The sequence below is a fragment of the Cibotium barometz genome, chromosome 7 (genome assembly GCF_041138505.1).
Source record: "Cibotium barometz isolate CiBa-2024 chromosome 7, ASM4113850v1, whole genome shotgun sequence".
In the NCBI taxonomy this organism is placed as follows: domain Eukaryota; kingdom Viridiplantae; phylum Streptophyta; class Polypodiopsida; order Cyatheales; family Cibotiaceae; genus Cibotium; species Cibotium barometz.
In genome coordinates this window covers 17,215,636-17,237,497 of record NC_141052.1, presented here as the reverse complement: position 1 = coordinate 17,237,497, position 21,862 = coordinate 17,215,636, and the positions used below count along the sequence as shown (strand labels likewise).

Genomic DNA, 21,862 nt, shown 5'->3' with positions numbered 1-21,862 from the left:
TCGTGCTAAAGATGGTGGCTTCATCTAATCTGTCTAGGATGTCATCAATCCTAGGAATAGGAAACCTGTTCTTCACAGTGATCTTGTTAAGAGCCCTGTAATCAATGCATATTCACCAAGAACCATCCTTTTTTTGAACCAATAAAAGTGGAGAACAAAAGGGTGATGAACTAGGTCTAATCAAACCCTTCTCCAATAACTCATTCACTTGCTTCATAATCTCCTATTGTTGTGCTTGACTCACACAATAAGGAGGTCGGTTAGGATGTGAACTTCCCGGCATGATATCAATCTGATGATTTTCTGGTCTCTCCGGAGGTTAACTCTCCTGGTAGGGAATCTGCAAAACAATCCTTGTACTTCTTTAGGAAATCTTTCCTTTCATGATCAAGAGTTGGGAGTGATTCATCACTCTCGGATTCCCTAGGATCCTTGACATAAACCAAGTATGAGGAAATAGATTGCTTTATTGCTTTAGGAAATTGTACGTGACTGATGAGTGGAATGGAATTCCCCTCAACTTCTATATCAAAGGTTACATTTTTGCCTTTAAAAGGAAATCTAATCTTGTTTCCAACCCAATCAATGACTGGATCACTCTTCTTATGCCAAGGCATACCCAAAATTACATCACAATGTCCAATTTTACCAACAACAAAGTTCTCACGATCCACATAATCCCCAATCTGTAAACGAAGCTTTCCTAAGATAGGGATCACTTCGATTGACATTCCGTCGAAAGTGGCACCTCTGCAAAAATAGGAGCTCCAAACCTTTCTGGAGGGAGGTTCAATTCTTCAACCATTCAGGGATGGATATAATGATGTGTAGCACCACTATCAAAATGAATAAGCAATGGTTGGTTAGTCACTTTACCTCAAGCCTTGAAAAGTTGCCTTCTTTCTAGTGGTGTATCATCCTAATGTTGAAGTTCTTTTGGTAATTCATTGGTTTGAGGCGGCTGGGCTTCTTGCTTTGGCTTGTCGGGACATTTTAGAGCTATGTGTCCCTTCTTTCCACATGGAAAACACTTCCCTTCCTTGACATATTCCTCAAGTTGCTTGTGGGACAATTTCCTTCGAAAGAGTGGAGGTTTGTCCCCACTCCTATCCTTCTTCTCTTGAGGCTCAGTTCTTGATTGCGATCCAACTTTAAACTTCTTCTTTTGAGGTGGATCCCGGTTGTCAGTCTTTGTCTTGCCTACCATCCAAGGCATGTGCAAAGCCTCAGCTTGCAAAACTGTCTTGGGCTTTCTCCAAAGTTTTCGGACCAGCCATATACATCGCTTGAATAAGCTTAGGTCGAAGTCCATTCACAAACTTACGCATTTCCATTAGTGGTGGAATAGGATTATGAAAAGTAAACTTGAATGAAACAGCTGAAAAGTTGTTAAGATAAGTTGCCACATTCTCACCGACTTTTTGCTTTACCTCATTCCACTCTTTTTGCACATCTGCTTCAAAGTTTGTGGGTAAAAACTTCTTGTTGAACATAACCTTGAAGTTGGTCCATGTCTTCGGCTTAGTTCTCTCTTGTACCACCTTTGGCCACTAATTCAAGGCGGCATCCTTCAAGTGCATACGAACCATGCGAAGCTTTGACTTTTCGGAGAAGTCCTCTCCTCCAAAAGCGGCATCGAATTGCTTAATAAAAGATAAAGCTTTTTGTGTATACCTCTTACCATAGAAAGCATCGAACTTGACACTCCTCTCTCTCGGCTTGAAGTCCATTTTGTCGGTTGTTGTAGGCTCCTTTGCCTTCCGTTTTCTTGCTTGTCCCGAAGAGGTTGCATCTGAGAGAGTGGGCCTAGGGTAGCCTCCGTGTCTTTTCCCTTTGAAACAGACCTGGTGGCTCTAGATCCTTCTGTAACGGTAATTCCTTTGGTACGAAGATAGGCTTTGGTAGCTTCAACTCCTTCGGCTTCAATGGCTCTATCCTTGATGAAGTCTTCAAACATTTGAGCTCTTCTTTTGTCTTGTTCCCTTTTGGCTCTCCAAGCAAGGAATTCTTCGTCTGTGAGCAAACGCCGCTTGATTGCTGAAAATCATTGTACTCTTTTGACAACATGGTAGTGGTCTCATGAGTGATGGATCGATGACCTTGGTTGCCATCCTAAAGTCTTGGATCGGCCTCATAACTGTTCCCTTCATTAGGCCCTTGGTTGCCCTCTACTCTCAACATGGTTCTGTTACCCCATGAAAGATTTCTCAAGAGAAATCATGCCTTCTTCTACCTGTCCAATGCCTGGTCAAGGGTTTCATCATTTGAATAGTGCTAGGAAGGCCAAATAGTTACATTTAACCCAGCTTTTGAGGACAGATTTGCAGCTAGCCTATTTCGAGCTTGGAATCACCTCAGGCCGGCCCTTCAGCAGTTAGCTCCGGTAGCCTTGAAGGAGCATCTTTGTTAGAATCTAGGTGATCTAGCATTCATTGTGTGCATGTGTGCACATTGGGGACAACTTAGTTGAGCCTAAGGATACAATAATAGACATGAAATCTAAGGCTATTCTCTTATGTAAGTGGCCAATTACTAAAGGGAATAGTAAAGCCTAGATGGATCTAGATAAGGGCTAGGTGGCAAGCCCTTGACGTCATTCCTTATTAGGTCATTGGGAGGGCTCTTGGAGCCTATATAAGTTGTATCTTTCTTTGTGAATAATGAGCAAGCTTGATAGTCTTTGTGACCTTCCTTTGTGGAAACACTTGTCCCAAGCTTATCTCTTTGCTTGTCACTATGTGTTAATCTCTTGCTTCACTTCTAGCTTTGTGCTAGTTATGTTTATTTTAATCTTCTTTGATTATGTTGATTAGAGTAGCATTAATCTTTGAGGTTAGGATTAAGCTTTGAGGTTAGGATTAAGCTTTGTGCTTGTGGCAATTAGGGTTTCACTCTCTAGTGCAATCCCTAATATTCCAATAGTCTTCGGCAGCCCATGATCTAGAACCCCCTGATTTGTTTACCTAGTGGCTACATGTTTGGGGCCCAACCTCATATATCATGGGGAGTGTTGAGCATAGGACCTGCTAGGTCCCTTGGTGACTAGCTTGCATTCAGATAGCTTCCCCCAGAGGCTCAGGAGAGGCCTGGCTGGGATGGGGGGTAGAGACAGACTCAGCCTCGACATTGGCTTTGCTATTCCCCAGGTGTGGTTGACCCCTATCATCACAGGCCCGACCCCCCGCAGTGGCTGGACGTGTTTACCATGCATGATATTCTCTTGGCAGTCCATGGCGCAGATGTGAGCTGTGCTTTGCTCGCTTTGTCTATTGGACCCCATCACAGATTAGAGAGATCAATGCCTCCTCTGGATGATTTCAGTGGATGTGTTGGGTTTTATGCTGTGTATGCACCCAGAGGAGTGCTAGTGATCATCAGTAGGTTACTGGGGCACTTTTTACTTCAGTTAGTGGAGGTTTTTTCCCCCAGTTTAGTTCATTTTCACTTATATGCAGTTTATAAGTGTTTTGGTCCACCCGGCACATTTATGGCCGGTCATGTGAACACTTATCCTTTAGGGGTCACTATCATGTGGCTTGTACTTCATATTTTTCATTCATTGAGATATCTATAGCAGTCGTGTTCACTCCCTGCTGGTTTTCTATGCTTGTTTTCTTTCTGTAAACCCTAACCCTAACCCTGTTTAGGTCTTCAATTGGTGTCAGAGCCAAGAAGCTTGCTCCTGCCCTGCCCGTACACAACCAGTACACTTGTTGCTGCTGCCCGTACAGCATACACACATTCAGTCAAGCGCCGGCCTCTGCTGCTGCACGTACTTCTGAGCGCCGTACTCCTGAGCTCCGTACAGTTTCTGTACAGTCCGTGCAACTGTACCTGTCCGTACCAGTTCGCCGACTGCAGCTAACAGTACCCGTACTGTACTGCAGCTCCTGTTCCAGTCAGCGCCGCCTTCAACTACACAGTGCGCCGCCTTCAGCTACACCTGTCAGCGCTGCCGTACAGCAGCTTCCGTACCTGACAGCGCCGTCGCACTGTACCAGCCGGTTAACAGTCAGCACCGCCGACTGTAACTGTCAGCGCCGACTGTTCTTCTCACTGCCGACTTCAGTTGGTACTGTACCTGGCGACTGTACTTGGCGACTGTACTTGGCGACTGAACCTGCGCATGCTGTGTACTTGCTTCAGTACCCGACTGTACCTGCTTGGACTGTACCTGCTTCGACTGTACCTGCTGTGCGACTTCCAGATCTGCAGAGTACCCATACGCACTGTTCAGTACAGTGCTCTGTCTGAAAGTACATCCATCGTACTTTCACCGTACCTGCAATCTGCTCCGGACAGTACACTGTACCTGCACAGTACAACAGTCATTTGCGTTGAAATCTCAACTCTGGTAAGCAGTACAAGTCTTGAATATTGGGCATTTTTATTTTCTCTGTGAAAATATACAGGCACAACAGGCAGATTTTCTAGCAAGGAAATATACAGGTTTTTTTGCACAGTTTGGGTGCAGCAAATTTTGGGGCATTTTGGCATTGTGTACGCCATTTGCTGCTCTACTCAGTCATTGGTGCATTAAGCTGCACATTCAGAGGATTGAGAGTGCAGGCAGATTTGGGTAAACTGTATTCAGTGGAGTACAGTTGTTATCAGGGTTTTTGCTTTTGGGTTTTTTGGTAAACAGGTACAACATTGTGCGTAAAGCATAATGGCAAATCAACAGCAAAGTGATGTATTCACATATTTGTCTAAGGAAGACAAATTGGATGGCACGAACTACTCCTTATGGAGTTTTATGCTGAAAAATGTGCTTGTGGCAAAAGGTCTTTGGGATTTTGTTAGTGGTGATGAACCACGTCCAGGTCCATTGGCTCCAGAGACTCCTCCCCAAGGGGGTGCTCGTGGACGAGGACAACAGGTACAGGCTCCAGGACAGCCATTGCCTGTTCAGAGAACAAATGCTCAAAAGACATGGGATGCCAGGGATGCACAAGCGTTGTCACTCATTGCATTGTCAGTTCAGAGGTCCATTATACCTCATATTCGTTCAGCTGGCACTTCACAGAATGCATGGGTGACTTTGGAGCAGATGTATGCTGCTCGTAATGAGGCTAGGATCTCATTTTTGAAAAGAGAGCTGGAAAATCAGAAAATGAATGAAGGAGATGATATGTCTAGCCACTTAAACAAGCTGCAGGATTTGAGAGAGCAACTCATCAATGTGGATGAGATTATTCCTGAGACACAGCTTGTGTCCACCATTTTGCACTCTTTGCCAAGATCTTACTTGGCTTTCCATACCTCTTTGAACCTCAGCATGAGGAATGCTGTTGAACCCCTCAAGTATCAGGAACTTGTTGCTCTCTTACTACAAGAGGAGCAAATGAGGAAGAATATGAATATGAACACAAATGCTGAACAAGCATTTACTACAGGTCAAAAGGGGAAAGGGAAATCTCAGCCAAAGAGTGCAAATCAAAATTCAGGTGATGGTGGTTCTTCACAGGATACCAAGAAAAGTGATGGACAGCCCAAGAAGAAGGGCAAATGTCATTACTGTAAGAAGCCAGGTCACTACATCACGGAATGTAGGAAGAGGATTGCCAAAGAGAAGGCAAAGGAAGCTGGGATGTCTGTTAATGATGCTCCTAAAGCTCCTCCAGAGACTGCTTCTTTTGTTGAGGACAGGGATTACTGTTTCTATACATGCAGCTATGATGCCTCTTGGTCTTCACAGGCACTCAGTATGACAGAGCATGCATGTACTTGGTATTTTGATAGTGGTGCCTCAAAGCATATCACATCTCGCAGGGATTTGTTTAGTCATGTTAGCCCTGCCCCTGTTGGCAAAACTGTTCAGTGTGCCAACAATGCTTCATATCCAGTGTGTGGCATTGGGGAGATTCAGCTTACAGCCATTGATGGCTCCATTCTCCGCCTTACAGATGCCTTATATGTACCAGGGATAAAGAAGAATTTGTTGTCCATTTCTTCTTTGGCACATTGTGGAATGCAAGTCCACTTTGATGATGATAAATGCATGGTCAGAGACAAAGCAAATGCCTTGACCTTGATGCTTACTGGTACATTATGTCATGGACTTTATGAGTTGGATGCATTTCAGCCAGTGGATCAGTCTGCTTATCATGCATTCACTCTTACTCCAGCTATGGTTGATGCGGAGTTATGGCATGCTCGCATGGGGCATGTAAATTTTGGTAGTCTTATGCTTATGCAGCGACATAATATGTTTACAGATCTACCTCTCATGGAGAAGCCTCCAGATCACATTTGTGAAGGATGTATTTTGGGAAAAATGCACAGGTTTTCCTTCCCACGTGATCAGGCTCTAAGAGCAACTGCAAAGTTGCAACTTATACACAGTGATCTTTGTGGTCCCATGCAGACGAAGTCATTAGGTGGTTGCTTTTATTTTGCAACATTTATTGATGACTTCTCTCGTATATGCTGGGTATATCCTTTGACACAGAAATCACAGGTATATGATGCATTTTTGGCCTTTGTAGCACTTGCTGAGATAGAGTCTGGATGCAAAGTGAAGACTCTCCGTTCTGACCGAGGGGGGGAATATATGTCACATGTACTGAATTCTTTTCTTGGGAATAGAGGTATAAAACATCAGTATACTACTCCTTACACTCCACAGCAGAATGGGGTTGCAGAAAGGAAAAATCGGTCACTCATGGAGATGGCCAGATGTATGCTAAAGGCAAAAAGACTACCACATATCTTTTGGGTGGAAGCAGTAATGTGTGCTTGTCATATTTTGAATCGATGTCCCACAAAGGCATTGGTTTCTATTACTCCTTTTGAGGCTTGGCATGGCCGCAAGCCTTCTGTATCGCATTTTCGTATCTTTGGGTGCCTTGCATATGCACACATACCCAAAGAGTTGAGGAGGAAGCTTGATGATAAAGCCACAAAATGCATTTTTGTTGGGTATAGCCGTGAAAGCAAGGGCTACAGGTTATATGACCCACTATCCAGGAAGATATTTATCAGCCGGGATGTGATTTTTGATGAAAAATCAGAATTATCCATGGCTGGTTATGAGGCAAATCAGGCTGAAAATGATGTATTTGAAGGTCTTCTACCCATGGAGTTTCATTCCACAGTTGGTGATCCAACTCATGAGGGTAATGGACAGCCAGCAAATGATGTAGGTGGTGCAGAAATTCTGCAGCCAAATGAGCCAGAAGCTGAACCAAATATGGGACAGCAGGCACCACAGGTCAGACATATACCTAGATGGTATTTGAGGACACTACAGGACAGCCATTTAGAGGGTCCTCTTGCTGGTCGTACTCGTAGGGAGACAAGGACCAATGAGCATGCACACATCATAGATTTGAATCTGGTTATGGCAGCCAGTTTACAGGATGATGATGAGCCTGATTCATTTGTGGATGCACGAGATAATGTGCATTGGAACAAAGCCATGCAGGATGAGATTGATTCTATTAAAAAGAATCAAACATGGGATTTGGTTGATCTGCCCAAAGGCAAGAAAGCCATTGGTACTAAATGGGTCTACAAGTTGAAAAGACATGCAGATGGATCCATTGACAGGTACAAAGCCCGTCTAGTTGCAAAGGGCTATGCACAGAAGAAGGGCATTGATTATGAGGAGACATTTGCTCCTACATCCCGTATGTCGACACTTAGGTGTGTCATTGCATTGGCTGCACATCGTGGTTGGGTTGTTCATCAGTTGGACATAAAGACTGCATTCCTACATGGGGACCTCGAGGAGGAAGTTTATGTATTTCAGCCCATGGGATTTGCAGAACATGGTCATGAGGGGAAAGTATGCAGGCTGAAAAAGGCCTTGTATGGTTTGAAACAAGCTCCACGAGCTTGGTATGCAAAAATAGATGCTTTTCTACTCACTCAGGGATTTGTGAACAGTCCATCAGAGACCACTTTGTATGTGAAGAAAGAAGAGACAGATCTGCTGGTCATCAGTCTTTATGTGGATGATCTCTTGCTCATGGGATCAAATGATGACAAAATTGCAGCATTTAAAGAGATACTGCAACAGACATTTGACATGTCTGACTTGGGCCTTGTACATTACTATTTGGGCATACAGTTTGTGCAGGATAACAGAGGCATTGGGTTGTTGCAATCACGTTATGTTGCTAAACTTCTGGAGAAGTTTAAATTTCAGGATTGCAAGCCTATTAGTACTCCTATGGAGCCTGGGATGAAACTGTCACTACAAGATGACAGTGTTTCCTTTGATGCCACTACATATGCTCAGGCTGTTGGGTGCCTCATTTACTTGTGTAATACAAGGCCAGATATTCAGTATGCAGTCTCTCAGTTGAGCAGATTCATGCACAGCCCACGGTTGTCACATTGGCAAGCTGTGAAGCGTGTATTCCGTTATTTGCAGGGTACCTTGTCTCTTGGGTTGCTTTATCCTGAGGGGGGTGACATGCAGTTACATGCTTACAGTGATTCAGATTGGGCTGGTGATTTTGATACCAGACATTCCACTAGTGGGAATTGTTTCTTCCTTGGCGCTTCATGCATTTCTTGGCTAAGCAAGAAACAGACCACAGTGGCCACTTCATCTTGTGAGGCAGAGTACAGAGCAGCCTACACTACTACTGTTGAGTGTGTTTGGCTGCGTCGTCTTATGACTGATATGGATATTTCAGTGGAGGAGCCTACACCTATCTATACTGATAGTCAGAGTGCCATTGCTGTGGCCAGGAATCCTGTGTTTCATGCTCGCACGAAACACATTGAGATTCACTATCATTTTGTTCGGGAGAGACTCCAGGCAGGAGATATCAGTCTGATCTACTGTCCTACAGATCAGAATGTGGCAGACATCTTCACCAAGGCATTACCACGTCCGAAATTTGAAGCATTCCGCAATGCTTTGAATTTGTTTCCTTTTGGTGGATGATGTACAGTGATCACATATCACTCCAGGGGGGTTTGTTGGGTTTTATGCTGTGTATGCACCCAGAGGAGTGCTAGTGATCATCAGTAGGTTACTGGGGCACTTTTTACTTCAGTTAGTGGAGGTTTTTTCCCCCAGTTTAGTTCATTTTCACTTATATGCAGTTTATAAGTGTTTTGGTCCACCCGGCACATTTATGGCCGGTCATGTGAACACTTATCCTTTAGGGGTCACTATCATGTGGCTTGTACTTCATATTTTTCATTCATTGAGATATCTATAGCAGTCGTGTTCACTCCCTGCTGGTTTTCTATGCTTGTTTTCTTTCTGTAAACCCTAACCCTAACCCTGTTTAGGTCTTCAGGATGGACTTTACAGAGGCTGAGGGTGATTGGATTTCAGGCACATGAGTGGCACATTGACCCCCCGCTGGCCAAGGTGGCTAGGGAGAGACTCTGGCGCTTATGGATTTGGGAGAGCCGGCTCCTCATGCGCCTCTAGTGGGACCTGTGGGAGTGGACCCAGCGTGATCTTGTTGACTGGGAGGAGACATTGGATACCTCGTTCCTCGCATACACCGCGCGGTTAGGCCGCAAGATTCAGATGCTCGAGGTTGAGGGCACCTTGACAGCTGCAGTACACTGGCAATCACAAGGCCTCTCACAATGGTTTCTCTTAGATTTTTGGAAGAGGTTTTGGGATAGTTTTCGGTCTCGAAAGATCACCCTCTTTCTTTGGCTGTTGGCGCACATGAGTTTGGCGGTTGGCACGTGGTTGGCCATTGGTGGTCGACCAACAGCTTGTCCGAGGTGCGGCCACCCTTAGGAGTCTTAGTGACATTGTCTTCGGGATTGCCTGAAGACTCAGCAAGTTTGGCAGTAGATTCTCTGCATTTTCATGATGGATAGGACCTCGACCCGTGTCATTTCATGGGGCACTGTCGCTTGGGCCACAGAAGATGAGGTTATCATGGCTTATGAGGAGGAAGGTGGGGAGCTAGCCCTTCAGGTCTCTCACCTTCGCATTTCGGCAGTTCCAGGCCCAGCCCCATCTACTGATCATTGGACTTCGGGCTCATGCCAGAGATGGGAGATTTGTAGCAGCATTGCAGCCTGGCATATCTGGAGAGCTCAATGCAATGAAGCCATTGAGGGTTCCCACACTCCGCTTGTGGAGTCCATTAGAAGCATTTGGCTCGACATCATTCATACCCTCCGCGGTTAGTGGGGGAAGCTGTAGGCTGGCTCTGTCTGCATGTGGAAGCGGCAGGAAGCTTTCTTGAGGCTCTTGCAACCTGGCCCAGAGGTGGTGATCCCACTTGGCACTGCAGATCACCTGTGTGGTTATTCCCTCCCCCTTCCCCTATATGAAATACCCTTCTCCTCATAGAGCGGCCGGCCGGAGGAGAAGTGCATCTTTCTCCACCCTTTTTGATTCTTTGATTCCCGCCCCGTCTATGGAGGCAGGTTTGTATCTAACCCTTCGTGGTTGTATTAAGCCCTTCGAGGCTAGTTTTTTGTTAGCTAATAGAAGGATCTTTTTCCCGGAAAAAGAGAAAACAGAAAGTGCAAGATCTACATTGGCTTAGCATTGGGCCCTATTGAAGCTAGTTCACCTTGAAAAATTTAATATGCATCCTGCATTACAGTTTTCATATGTAAGGCTCCAATTTTAAAGGAGAAGCTAGTGTTGGTGACATTGTATGGAAATCCAATGGTGGCTTATGCTTTTGGAAGTTGTGACACAGCATCTAACTGGCAGTCATGCATGTGAAAGTGTTAGAACTGATGTTAACACAAGACGCAAGCTTCTGAGCAGTTTAGGTAGGCACAAGAGCAGCATGTGAAAGTGTTAGAACTGGTGTGAACACAAGAAGTAAGCTTCTCAGCAGTTTAGGTAGGCACAAGAGCAACATATGTAATATCGTACAGGTGCATGGGTAGTTGGTTGCCATGGTCTAAAAGCTGCCAGCAGCGCCATCTACATCTTGCTAGTTGTGGGGGCCTGCAGGGTGGGCTGACTGTTGGTAGACAGCCTACAAGCAACCTATGGCTGCAGGTACCTTATAAACGGCAGTGGACCTCCTTGCTCTTACATCCACTCATGCAATTAGCAAGCAGTCCCTTTCTCAACTTCAGCATCTTGCCTCTGTCGAACCTTTGAACCTGCAGCATCTTGCCTCATGCAATTAGCAAGCTAGTCCCTTTCTCACCTTCAGCATCTTGCCTCTGTCGAACCTTTGAACCTTTGTTTCTCTTTCCCTTCCTCCCAAAATCCCTCCCGCCCCCGCCCCCTCCCCCCCCCCCCACTCCTCTTTCCCCGTGACTAGCCCCTTAGGCCTAAGATCCTCCTGGTAGTTACCGATTTTTCACCGCCTGTAGGCGCTTAATTATCTGCCTGTATAGGCGGTGCTGCCGAGGAAGCACCAAGGGGGGTTTTGAACCCAGGACCTCTTGGTCCTTCACCACTTGAGCTATCATCTCATTGGCCCTTGGAACCTTTGTTGTTAACTTGTTTGGTTTATCCTTACAAAGCTTTTGACTTTGAGGAGCAGTAATCCTTTTCAAAATCAGTCTTGTTTAGGATAGTCCAAACTTTACTTCCGTGGTTGTGACTGGTAAGATGCCCTTCCTTGTTTGGATCAAGACACTACTGACCTGGAGCAGAGAGTCAGTGCAACATACTTTAGACTTGTGAATGAAATTTCACCGAACAGATAGACATTTTTAGTGCTACAAGTTGGCCCATTTTTATATTATTGGCCTGGTGTGTACACAGTTCTAAAATCAATTTATGTTTTTTCATAACACCGACTCAATTTTATGAAACACTTGTGCATGAGAACAAAACACTGGCCCTCCTTGCTCTCACATCCACTCATGCATTTAGCAAGCCAGTCCCTTTTTCACGGTCAGCATCATGCTTCTGTCCAACCTTTGTTGTTTGCTTGATCCTTCTTAAGCTTTTCTTGACAAAGCTGGTTTATCCTTGTTAGAATCATTGTCTTGTTTAGGATAGTCCAAGCTTCACTTTTGTGGTTGTGACAGCAGGTAAGGGCCCTTCCTTATTTGGATCAAGACACTACTGACCTAGAGCAGAAAATCAATGCAACATAGTTTAGACTTGTGATATCAAAATATCCTTCCAGTCAACAGACACCCATTTTTTATCAACCCATTTTTATCAACAGACACCCATTTTTATATTATTGGTCTGATGTGTACACAGTTTTAAAATCAAGTTTTTTCATAACACCGACTTAATTTCATGAAACGCTTATGCATGGAAACTTCTAAATTCTGATTTTATGTGGGTGCAGCAAGACACTTTTTGATGATGACAAAATAGGGCATGTGCTACCTGCTGACCTGGAACATGGATTGACAGAGGAGGATGTTAAAGTGGTCAAGATAGGCATGTCACTATGTATGTACATGCACTATGCACATTATAATTTGTACTCTTGACACTGGATAACTGCACCTTTTGTACTGATTTCTTAGTGCGCTTTTGAATAGTGGTGTGACTTGTGAGTTTATACATGTGCGCACAGAGAAAAAAAGACAACCATATTTTAATGTCTACAAAAGATCCAAGTGGTTTCTGGACCAAACAAGTGTTACAATAAATCCATGACATACTTGGCTCATGAAAAGGAAGACAAACTAGCTACCCATAAAAAGAAATGATCATATGACTAGAGAGTTACAAGGGAGCCATGTGGCTGTAATACAAAGGCTTAGAGAGAAAGAAAGAAAGTTCTATTAACATTCAGAGAATTTCAAAGGGGCTATGATACCAGAAGTGTCACAACGTGTCCATGAAGTGATTGAATTATGGGAAAAACATAAAAAACCCAACTAGAGCTGAAAGTAAAAACAGCGATGGTACAATGCTACAATGATACAGTGTGGGGGGATCAAAGTGGATCCTTGACATCTATGACTGTATAGAGGCTTTGCACGTCCACTGCCTATGGAGGGGCACCCCTAGGGGGGGATCAAAGAAGATCCTCCACATCTATGACTGTATAGAGGCTCTCCATGTGGGGGGATCAAAGTAGATCCTCGATATCTATGATTGTATAGAGGCTCTCCATGTCCACTGCCTTGGGAGGGGCACTGCGGTATCTCTGGAGGATCTCTTGGATCTGAAGCTGTTAGGTGGAGCATCTCCTCGGACTAGTGGGTCGGGTGTATAGCTCGCTGCACCTGGATTGCTTTGTCTAGGGAGGATATTCATTGGGAGGCGTGGCACCTGTGGCACATGGGCTCTTAGAAGAAAGAAAGAAGGAAAGAAAGAAAGATATATCAATGTCTTCAAAAGACTCAGAGGGTCTGTGAGACCAAAAAGGTAGTACAATGTACCATGAGAGAGCGAGAGAGAAAGAAAGAAAGATAAGCATCTACTAAAGACCTAATGGGCCTATGAAACCACAGTGATACAATAATGTCCATGGCATATCTAATCATGGAACATAAAATAAAATAAAAGAGAACAAATCAAAACTATCTCACTGGAGTGTTACAAAAATTTTCATGGAAATCTCATCATGGAATACAAGGAACATGAACATGACAGGAGCATCAGCCCAATATATCAAGCATGGGGCTAATGAGTATGGCCGAGAAGTCTCCCACAGCTGCGTCACGTGGAAAGGTAGCTTGATGGCGGTGGAGCATGTCTTGGGTCAGGATCTGATCAGTGCATCGTGGCTGTCATTTGGGGGACCGTGGGCAACGGGCACACTAGAGTGAGCATGCCTGGTCCGAGGTAACTCCTCTTGGGCGGGTTGGGTCCCAACAGCTTGAGGTGGGTCCACGGGATCCACTGTGTGAGTGTCCTCCTCTTGGGTGGGGCTGCAGCAATCTCTGCGTGAATAATCTTGTGTGGGACTCATGGTTTGCTGTGGATCATATGGGAGAACATCATGACCTGGGGCCTCTCAACTCGTTGCCAATCCTCATTGGATAAATGTGGGCCCTAGAAGGCTGCTCCATACATCAAGGCTGGTGTGACGAGGGTGTCCAAAAGCCAACCCTTTGTCCTAGGCTCATGGAAATGTGCCTGGAAGCACTACCGCTCAGTAGACTTAAGGCTGCATTTCACTGTGTCACTCTGGCATGTGTGCTGCGGGCCACTCAAAGTGACACCGAGCTAGACATAGGATGAGACAATCTCCATAGGGCCCCCTCTGTATGTGAAGTTCAATATGGATGTGAAGGAGCGGGAGCTATTGAAGACCATTACCTTGGTTTACCAAGGTTAACAGTGAGGTCCTGCTGAGTGCAAAAATCTTGTAAGGCATCCAAAATGTCTCCTAAGCCCCTTGGGTGAATCTGAAAGGAAAATAAGAGTGAAAGAGAGTTTGGCATGTTCAGCTTCAAAGGGGGGTGGTGGGATGAACAAGTCGGGGAGAAGGTGTGCACAAGCCGGAGATCCCATAAAGAAGTCCACGATGCTGGTATCGCATGAGTGTTTAAAGCGAGTGAGGGCATCGGATGAGGGCCATCGTACAGATAATAAGACCATATGCAGCTCGTAGTTCTAGGAAGTGCCTGCCATACACCGTGACCTCATGGTCCTGTGATGATCTCTGTAACCCCGTCTCAATGATGTCCAACTCCTGTAGTCTATAGGGTCGTCGAGATCAAGTAGTGGGACGTGGCGACTCCCTGTCTTGGTGTTGAAGTCTTTGAGCCCCAAGGGCCTATGAGACCAAAAGTAATACAATGGGTACCATTGATATACTGAGCCATGTAAAACTGAAAGAAAAAGTAAAATGAAAACATTTGATAGTACATGTGATCAACAGATGATCCTTAGAGTGAGATATGCTGTGAGCAGCTAATGACGATAGCCGCCTCGGCTAGAACCAATCTGATGGTGGAGTGAATGTCAGGCCTCTGTGATAAGAGCGTGTCATGACGGCGGAGAACCTCACGAATCTGTCTCTGTGTGGTGGAGGGACCTGAAGCTCTGGGTTAGGGACATCTGGCTCGCAGAATGGTTCAAGCTCTCTCGCTAAGAACTCCTTTGGGGCGTGGAGTTGGAGCGTGGGTACAGGTGGTGGGCTCTGATGTCGTAGTAGAGGAATTGTTGTGGGCAGTGGATTCCGATGTGGATGTGTGTACCACAAAGAAATGTGTGATGGCTCTCTGTGAGGTGTCATGTCGGAGTCGGGGCTGTCTCTCAGCATGCTGCCTTGACACTACATCCTTGTGTCGTATGAGCTCCATCAAGTACATGCCCAAGCACCTCTGATCCTCAAACCATATCACCCGTGTGAGTGGTCCGAATCCCTCTCGGAAGAGGCAATAGAGGATGAGGCCCATCATATGTTTAGTTGCCCAGCTTTGAGAGAGAGAGAGAGAGAGAGAGAGAGAGAGAGAGAGAGAGAGAGATGATGATATATTAACGTCTCTAAGAGGCCATAGTGGCCTATGAGACCAAAACTGAGAGTACATCTGAATTTGGTGTCTTATCAAAGAGAACAATTAAATGAGACTAAAAAGTACAATAAACTGATTGTCCTACAGTTATAAAGAACAGAACTGTAAGACTCCGAGATGATACTGAGTAGAAAATACTGGAAAAACTATGGCCTATGAGACCAAAACTGAGAGTACATCTGAAGTTGGTGTCTGATCAAAGAGAACAACTAAATGAGACTAAAAAGTACAATAAACTGATTGTCCTACAGTTATAAGAACAGAACTGTAAGACTCCGAGATGATACTGAGTAGAAAATACTGGAAAATGTATATCAGGTAGATCCATGTATGCTGATCAGTTAAAGTGTTGCCCTCTCCTTAGATCAAGTATCTCCACAATGGGGCTGTCTAGAATGGAGAGGTCGTAGAAACGAGGTAGGTGCCTCCGATGCCGAGCAATAATGGCTCTGATCTGGCGATGGTGAGGATGCCGTGGTCGGGATCCTGGTGGGCGTGGCGGACGAGCACCACATAAGATAACTGCTCTATCAGTGGTGACTCCTTGGGAGCGTGGTCGGTGCCCTGATGGCCCAACGGAGGAGGTATCAGGAGGTGTGTGGGCTGGGTTGCTAGTGTTGGTGCCGAAGAAATTTGTCAGGGTCCTCTGTCTAGGTACATCATGGCTCGGCCTCGTGTCTGCCAAGAAGGTCTTTCTGTGTCTCCTAAGCTCAAGTAGGAACAATCCCAAGCATCTCTGATCCTCAAACTCCATGACCCTGCGTAACGGCCCAAAACCCTCTTGGAAGAGGCAGTGATATCTCCCTCGGATCTTATAATAGACTGTACATCGGCAAATGTAGTGTTCCTGTGTCTCTACCTCCTGGTAGCATAGCTGACAAATGCGGTCATCCAAGATCTGATGCACATATCGCCCTGTCTCAATCCACAGTTGGTGTGATGAGGTCTGGATCGGTCCAATGGCACAACGTATCCCATGTGATAGGTGTACATCCATGTACGCTGGGCGGGTGATAAAATCATCTGGTGAGGTGTAGAAAACGGCTCTTGTATTGAGCCATTTTCGTGCCCAAGGGCTCAGGGGGGCTAGTCCATGTCCTCTCTGTGTCCACTCTGATGATATCCATCCTGATCACGCGGTTTTGCTCTGAGCGGGTGAGATCCAAAAATGGACAATCCAGACTGTACTGAAACGGTGGTAGTGCCTCTATCCGCAAACCATGTAGGCCAAACCATGATCTCATTTGAGTGTACCAACAATGAGTATCTCCATCCTTTGCCAACTGTATGGATGAGGTCAATGCCAACCGGGAGTTCCTCTGCTGAGGGAGCTCCCATAGCCACTGTAAAAAGGTAATTGCCTGGAATAGGGCCTCGGTTACTACCGGTGGGGCACCCAGCTCACAGCCCGAACAATCTCTTGTGTATTGATGATTTGCTCCGAATCATGCGGGCAATCTAGTCTCTCCATTTGCCTCCATTCCTCATCTGTCCCTCTCTGAGATCTAAGATGTATACTGGGCCCCCAAATTGGAGCTCCGTACAAGAGGGTCGGTGTGACAAGCGTATCAAATAGCCACAATTTGGTGCGTGGCTCCTGGAACTGTATGTGTGCACACTGCCTCTCAAGTGCCCCCAAGGCTGCATGCCCTCCAGCTAATCTAGCTGCTACTGCCTCCTTCAGGGAGAAACGCGGTCCTGTGAAAGTAACTCTCAAGTAGACATATGACCTGACGTGCTCTACCGGCTCCCCTCGGAAAGTGAACTGAGGCTCTGATCTCGTCACCCATGCTTGTGTGGTGTTAAACACCATAACCTTGGTTTTCCCAAGGTTCATTGTTAGATCTCTATCCACATAGAAAGCCTGCAATGCATCCAGGTGTCTCTGTAATCCCTCCGGAGAGTCCGAGAATAGAACAATATCATCAGCATATAACAAGATGGGTATCAACACCCCTGCCAGGCATGCCGGTGGGCCTCCCAATCTATCTACATAATCAGAGACCGCATCAATGTACAATCCAAAGAGGGTGGGCGATAGCGGGCATCCCTGCTTCACCCCTATCGTGTTGGTCACCCTATCAGATAGTCCGCCTGGAGCTCGGACTCTGCCTGTCTCACAGACTCATACAAAGCATATATCCCCCACTGCATATCCTCGGGTATCTCAATGTCATGCAATCTGTGCATAAGCCTGGCACGTGGTACGGTATCGAAGGCTTTGCGCTAGTCCACAAAGCAGTAGTATATCCTTCTCTTCTGTGCCCTGCCCTCTTCAATAAGTTCCCGAAGTGTTAGTATGTGATCCAAGGTAGTAAATCCTCTCCTGTGTTGGGGTAAAGGCACTATGCCCACCCTTATAGTGTGTACAAGCCCGTAAGTTATAGTACATAGTACACTTAGTACTTTTAATGTACTAAGTGCACTATGTGTACTAGTGCAATATACATGTGTGATAGGGGAGTCACACACTCATATCATCATGAGTTGACTTATCCCCACAACTCTCTCTCTCTCTCTCTCCCCCTTGTTCTCTCTGTGTATGTCTCCCACACATGAATTAACCTAACCCTAATTCTCTTCCCCCATTCAACTGGTATCAGAGCCGGTGCCCTTTGAATCTCTCTGCTGCATAGCCCTCGTTTCACACAGCCATTCTGCTGGTCGTACCCTGTGCTGGTTGTACCCTGTGACTGCTATCAGCTGGCTGTCACCCTCATTAGTCTACAGCCTGTGTGTAAAGAGGCCAGAAGCGACCAGATACAAGCAGGCAGCGCAGCAGGTAGCCTACACTGCCCAACAGGCAGCAACCAGCGCTGCCCAGCTATTCAGGCCCAGCTAGGCGTCGAGCGTGGAGCGAACAGCAGCTAGGTAGGCGGGCGTTGAATCGGGCGCCGTGCTGGAGCCTTCGCGTAAGCGGAGGAGTCGAGCGCCGACTCGTTAGTATTCGAATTTTTTTTTTTCGTACGCTACGCTCCACGTGACCTTCTCCTTTAGCGTTGAGGCGTCGGGCGTGACTAGGCGAGGAGGAAACAAGGGCTTTTGATGCTGCTGGGAACCTGGTTCGCCTTCTGCAACTAGCAGCATTCCTGGAGATCGTGCATGCCTTCTTAGGCATCGTTCCCAGCAAGGAGCTCCCGCCTGAGGAACTGCTGCCTGCATTATTACAGCTGCTCTTTCAATATCTGCACATAAATTCAGAAGCAGCATCAGCACGACCCCCCCCTTTTCCTGCAACAAAAAGAAAAATCAGAAATTACAAGGTATTACAAGCTCCCGCCTGAGGAACTGCTGCCTGCATTATTACAGCTGCTCTTTCAATATCTGCACATAAATTCAGAAGCAGCATCAGCACGACCCCCCCCTTTTCCTGCAACAAAAAGAAAAATCAGAAATTACAAGGTATTTGCCTCAATTTTTTTTGGGATTTGCAATTGAGCAGGTACAATAATCAATTGAGCAGATACAGGTGCCGAATTGCTCAATTTCTGAGCAAAATTGGCAAAATTGGGTGACATTGGTCACAATCAGGATCAATTTGCAGGAAATTGGTCACAATGAGGATCAATTTGCAGGAAATTGGATGTCGAAATTTGGGGCTTTTGATGTAATTGTGCAATTAAGCGCTCATACATGCTGTATGATGTGAGAAATCGCACATTTGGGCAAAATTGCATCAAATTGCAGAGCAAATCAAGGGGCTTTTGTGCCGATTGGATTGATTTGCATGCAGGCAATCGCATTTGATGTTGTGGATAATGTGTTGATGCCTTACAAGCACTCAATGTGCCTGTAAATCAAGGGGCTTTCATGTATTTGATGTATATGTGGCCAGGGGGAAGCATCGTGAACACTCTGGATGCCTTCATGTGCGTCAATGTACCATGTATGATCAGCAATTGATCTTAAATCAAGGGGCTTTTAAAGATTTTATGCTCGTTAAGCTTGGCAAAGCAGCAGGCAAGACATTTATGCCTTGAATCCTCAGAAATCAGCTTGCAGTCAAGGGGCTTTTGCCCAATTTCTGTTCGGGACTGTTGTATGCAGTGTACGGGACTGTAAAAGTCTGATTTTCACTCATTTGGATAGCCAGGAGAGCATTTATTGCTACTGTACCTGCTGGTACAGATTTGGCACAGCTTTGTGCAAGTTTTGGCATGGCTGTACACTGTTTTGAGTGACCAAAAGGTTCAATTGCAGCTGCTGTACTTGCCGGTGTACAGGTTTGGTACATCATTGGTGAGCACTTGGTACTGCTGTACAGTACTTTGGAAGGGCAACAGAGCACATTTAAGGTGCTGTCCAAAATCTGCAGCAACCAGATTTTGGTGATTTCATCACATAAAGTGGGAGAAAAGTTGCATTTGTGCTTCCGCAGTGGGAGATAAAACTTGGGAGAAAAACTGTGAGCACTTTGTGTGCTTTTGGTGCAGTGTTTGCACATTTTTGCAGGGAGTCAGGCATTGACAGGTTGCATATTGCTATGGCAACCACAGGTGAGAGCTCTTCATTGCTTCACATCAAGAAGCTTGAAGGCTCGCATAATTATGATATTTGGCAAACCCAGTGCTACAATGTGTTGCTCCAGAAAAAGCAGCACAAGCCTATCAAAGAAAGGGGTGTAATGCCCGCTTCTCTTACTGCTGAAGAGTGGGAAGATATGGATGAGCTGGCAAGATCTACTATCATGTTGTCTGTGTCAGACTCATTACTTTTCAGCATTCGTGAAGAGAAGACAGCTTGGGGAATGTGGCAGAGATTGCAGGACTTGTATGCCCAACAAAGTGCCTCAAGCAAAGTGTATTGGTTGAAGAAACTCATAGGTCTTCAGATGAAGGAAGGGGCGTCTATGACAGCCCATCTAAATGAGTTTAATGGTATTGTCAGCCAGGTCATTAATCAAAAGTTGGCAATGGATGATGAGTTCAAAGCCACTTTTCTGTTATGCACTTTGCCAGAGAGTTGGGACACATTCAGGACAGCCACTAGCAATTCGCATGCTATGCTGTCATATGCAGATGTTGAGGGTGCTCTTCTTCAAGAAGAGATGAACAGGAAAAACAACTCTGTTGGAAAGTCCAATGCAATGAATGCACGTGGGAGATCCCAGCAAAGGGGAAAAAGCCTTTAAAAGGGGGTGGCGGAATAGAGAAGTCGGGGATAAGGTGTGTCAAAGCCGGAGATCCCATAAGGTAGTCCACAGTGCTAGTACCTCCTGAGCGAGGGAAGGAGGTGAGGGCGCTGGAGGAGGGCCATCGGGACATCCCGTTATAGATAACGAGACCATGTGCAGCTCCCAGCTCTAGGAAATCTCTCCCATACATTGTGACCTCCTCACGGTCCTATGATGATCGTTGCAGCCCTATGTCAGTGATGTCCAGCTCTTGTAGTCTGATAGGGTCGTCTAGATCGAGTAGTGGGACTTGCTGACTTCCCGTCTTGGCATTGAAATCCCCGAGCAGGAGGACTTCCCCCAACTGTGAGAACTCCATGATATCCTCATATAATGGTAAGTACGGTGACTGGCCATGCTGTGCGGCGTAAGGGGAGTGGCGTGGTGGAAAATAACACACAGCTATGTGGATGACTCTGTCACTGCTAAGCTGTAGCTGCACCCAAAGATATCGTGCATCCTCGTCCTTCCGGACGATGCTGAGAATCTGTCAGAGATGGGATCTAAAAAGGACAGCTACCCCCCTAGAGCCATGTACTCCTCTTGATGTGCGGGTCTCGCCTCGAAAAGCTGACTCCACTCATACCCGGCTATGTATGGTAAGCCCCGCTGAGGTCTCTGATGAGTCTCTGTATAAAAAATGACATCCCTGCCTGTGAGAATCTCGCTTAAGCCGCCTAGATTCGACCACAGCATGCCATTACAGTTCCATACTGCCAACCCCAGGTGTTTGGTCTCATAGACCCGCGTCCCTATTTGGGACGGCGCTCAGTGATAATGACTCTACCATCTCTGTAGATAGCCCACTTGCTTGCTGTGCGGGCCTCATGAACAGTCACCATCGCCTCACGCCGGTGTGCCACTTGTGCTGGAGTGAGATCATCTCCCATGTACACCTGTGTGCCCTTGAGGGCAGCCTGCCTGTCTAAGAAGGCCTGTCTGCTGGTGGCATTCGGGAATCTAATGATGAGGGGTCACTCTCGTGTCATATCCTTTCCTGCCCTCCATGTATTTGCAAAGGGGGGGGGGCAATTCCGTCCACTCCTAGCATCTGGCAAAGTGTCATGGCATCGTCCTTTGGGGAAGCCCCCACCTGTAGTCCCCATACTCGTACATGGAGGACCCTATCCTTCCTACGTTTCTGCTCCTCGAGAGTCGCAAGTATGATGCTCTGCGGGGGTTTCTGCTTCTTCACCACCTCCACCCAATCTTTCTTAGTGGTCTGCAGTTCTTCCCGCAGCTTATCTCTCGTAGCTTTCAACTGCTCCAAGTCAGTCCTTAAACCCTCCTGAATATTCAGTTCCCCTTCCTCCATTGTATGGTCCTTGACCGTAGCCT

General features: G+C 46.1%; 1 protein-coding gene across 3 annotated transcripts in view; it reads left to right on the top strand.

Annotated features, from left to right (window-relative positions):
• The window catches only part of LOC147636757 (cyclin-C1-1-like), a 117,064-nt gene that overhangs the window by 30,454 nt on the left and 64,748 nt on the right, over positions 1-21,862 (top strand). For 2 of the 3 annotated variants that reach the window (XM_086800280.1, XM_086800282.1), the window contains one exon: positions 12,219-12,325. In XM_086800280.1, the coding sequence (XP_086656406.1) occupies positions 12,219-12,325 (107 nt within the window). The remainder of the gene's footprint in view (positions 1-12,218; positions 12,326-21,862) is intronic. The other variant, XM_086800281.1, reaches the window with a different exon arrangement.